Below are 2,500 nucleotides of genomic sequence, written 5' to 3'. Positions count from 1 at the left end.
TTGTATCATTTATGCAAATGCTTTTTGACATGAACTGCATCATGTAACTGATCCGAAATGAGAAAGTGCTACATGAATAATTCTGAATATGATGTCTGTATAAAACACATGATTGATTTGTAAACTCTCAAGCAAGGCAGATGTCACATGGTCTATGGATGGTTGTGTTCACTGCAATATTTATTTTCCTGTCTTGCAGAAAGCGGGGCAGGCGATAAACCAGCTGACCTGCAGGTTATTCATGACATGGGCAATCTACAGCTAGTTAACCAGCTTACTAGAACACCGGTAATCAAAGATACTAATCACCAGTAAAATGAACACATTTGTAGCTGATGCTAAGCTAACCTCCATCATTTTGTGTTCCTGTAGAAGGAGTGGGCGTGTCCCTCATGCACTTTCATCAACAAGCCTTCTCGTCCCGGCTGTGAAATCTGCGCTACAGCCAAACCTGACGCCATCCAGCAGGTACAAAGTCAACAACTTCCCTCATCCAAGTTTCTGTCACTTTTAACTCTTTCCGACAGGAGAAAGTGAGGATGAAAGACCGAGGCGAGCCGGCCTTAAGCAGCAGCAGCAGCAGCAGCAACAACAGCAGCAGCTGACCGCCTAGCAGCGCCATCGTCTGGTCACATACACACACTGCTGTGCTAATTCTACCATCCATGTTGTCCACTCTTACAATGATTGTCAAGTGCACTGAGAGTCCTGGCAGCTGATTGGCTGTTCAAAACACTTGAAGCACTGTAGCATGATGCACACACACACACACACGTGTTTGGACATTTTCATGGACGTGACAATTTATTTTCAATTCAGCCAATGTGTTCATTTGAAAGAGGGCCTAATATTTATTGGAGAGGTGGTGCTGATGAGATATTTGCAGATATAAAATGTCTGTTGTGGGCAAAACTGTGAAGTTGGCGGTGGTCGAGAGAGAGAAAGAGAGAGACAGAGGACGTTTACAGGGTCATGTGCTTTTTAATGTGTATTTTTTATTGGGGCTAATTTTTTTAAACAAGGCATAATTGATGTACATTTTAGTCGCTGATTTGATTTTAGTCCCTCGGAGTTGTGACAGCAATGGAATGATGTTTTCAGTACGTGTAAAAAAAATATGACAGCTGAATAAACACAATGTAACATTAACAACCTCATTTCTCTGTCGGCAATGTTCAGCTTCTTAACTGACAAATACATGCAAACATTTCAATTCACAAATTAAACATGTAGAATAACTTATAAAAACTAGTATAAAACATACAGTTCTGTCAAACTGTACTTCCTACCCTCAAAATAAAAATAGTGCAGTATTTTACAAAACACATTACCTTTGCTGTATTCATGCAAGTTCATCTTTTCATCAACAAAGTTTGTTAGTAAAAAAAAAAAGGATGAACATTAAAAAAATATTGAAATTAAATCTGAAATAATTAAGAACTTAATTGTCCATCTTTATTTTTATTAACAAATCAATTCTTTTTTAAATATAATTTGTCTTAAGGCAGAAACTACATATTTACTAAATTATTCGGTTATATTTGATCCAAATTTTAACGACTTAGATTGCAGAAAGTAAAAAGTAAATAATTTTTTAATTATTGATGTAATAATTATCTAAGCAGAAATGTTTATTTTTTAAAGACCAAATCAATGTAATTTATTTATAGAGCTTCATATTACTATAACCAGTCAGCAGAAAAGTAAATAAAAAAGAATTACATTTAAATAAATATTAGAAAGGCAGAAAATACTGAATAGTGTTTTCTACATGTTTTTTCCACAGCCATTCAGTTCATTATTTTTCCTCCATTGCTTCAAGACTGGTTCAGTAACAGACTAAATATTTATACCCTTCCCAAATAAAAATGAATGAAAATAATTCAATACAGGCCTTATATTCCGTGCCTCCAGTGTATTGTTGATGTAGGGAGAAGAACCTGAGATCACCTCAATAGTTGTCCTCAAGTCTACTTCCAGAAAAGAATGTTCCAGAAGAGTAGCCAGCAGGGATAGATCATCAGGGAGACCAGTGGGAAGACCAGCGAGCCGTAGAGTGAGTGGTCCAGGATGCCCTGCGAGATGACCGACAGGAAGAGCAGCCAGCCGTCCTGGAAGCTAAGCGGCATCTCTTGGAGCTCCTGGAAGATGAAGACTGAAAAAAGCAGCGTGCAGGCGGGGCTTAAAAGCACCATGATGAAGGCTGTCAGCAGTCTGAGCACACAGAAGAGAAAGAATGAGCTTTAAAGAAACACTTTGGATTTTTAGGTTAGTGACGCTCAAGTGTTGTACTTGGGCACGTGTGGCGTGACCACGGCGGCCACGGGCACCATCGTGAGGGCCAGAATGAAGCCGAGAGAGAAGTTGATGAGGGCGGTGCAGCCCAGCAGGACAGCCAGGTACAACAGAGCCACCAGCTTGAGGACTCTCCAACCCTGCTCTGTACCCTCACCCGACACCAACCTGATCAACACAGGAAGTGGACACCATTAGCAGGCCT

The 2,500-nt window shown here is 39.8% G+C and overlaps 2 protein-coding genes across 7 annotated transcripts in view; one reads left to right on the top strand and one right to left on the bottom strand.

Moving 5' to 3' along the window:
* Nucleotides 1-1,152, top strand: part of LOC133568544 (ranBP-type and C3HC4-type zinc finger-containing protein 1-like) — a 15,387-nt gene extending 14,235 nt beyond the window's left edge. The window contains exons 7-9 of the mRNA XM_061920551.1: nt 200-288; nt 373-468; nt 528-1,152. Of these exons, the coding sequence (XP_061776535.1) occupies nt 200-288; nt 373-468; nt 528-605 (263 nt within the window). The 3' untranslated portion in view covers nt 606-1,152. The remainder of the gene's footprint in view (nt 1-199; nt 289-372; nt 469-527) is intronic.
* The window catches only part of gpaa1 (glycosylphosphatidylinositol anchor attachment 1), a 19,789-nt gene that overhangs the window by 3,082 nt on the left and 14,207 nt on the right, over nt 1-2,500 (bottom strand). For 5 of the 6 annotated variants that reach the window (XR_009809619.1, XM_061920546.1, XM_061920543.1 and 2 more), the window contains 2 exons: nt 2,293-2,463; nt 1,951-2,214 (listed from right to left, as the gene is read on the bottom strand). Coding sequence is in view for 4 of the 6 variants with exons in the window: in XM_061920546.1 (XP_061776530.1) it covers nt 1,971-2,214; nt 2,293-2,463 (415 nt within the window). In the remaining 2 variants the exon portion in view is untranslated. Of the gene's footprint in view, nt 1-1,890; nt 2,215-2,292; nt 2,464-2,500 lie in introns of all 6 variants that reach the window. The other variant, XR_009809618.1, reaches the window with a different exon arrangement.

Source organism: Nerophis ophidion, linkage group LG14 (assembly GCF_033978795.1).
Source record: "Nerophis ophidion isolate RoL-2023_Sa linkage group LG14, RoL_Noph_v1.0, whole genome shotgun sequence".
In the NCBI taxonomy this organism is placed as follows: domain Eukaryota; kingdom Metazoa; phylum Chordata; class Actinopteri; order Syngnathiformes; family Syngnathidae; genus Nerophis; species Nerophis ophidion.
The sequence above is the reverse complement of the archived record's forward strand: the minus strand, read 5'-3'. Positions and strand labels throughout refer to the sequence as shown.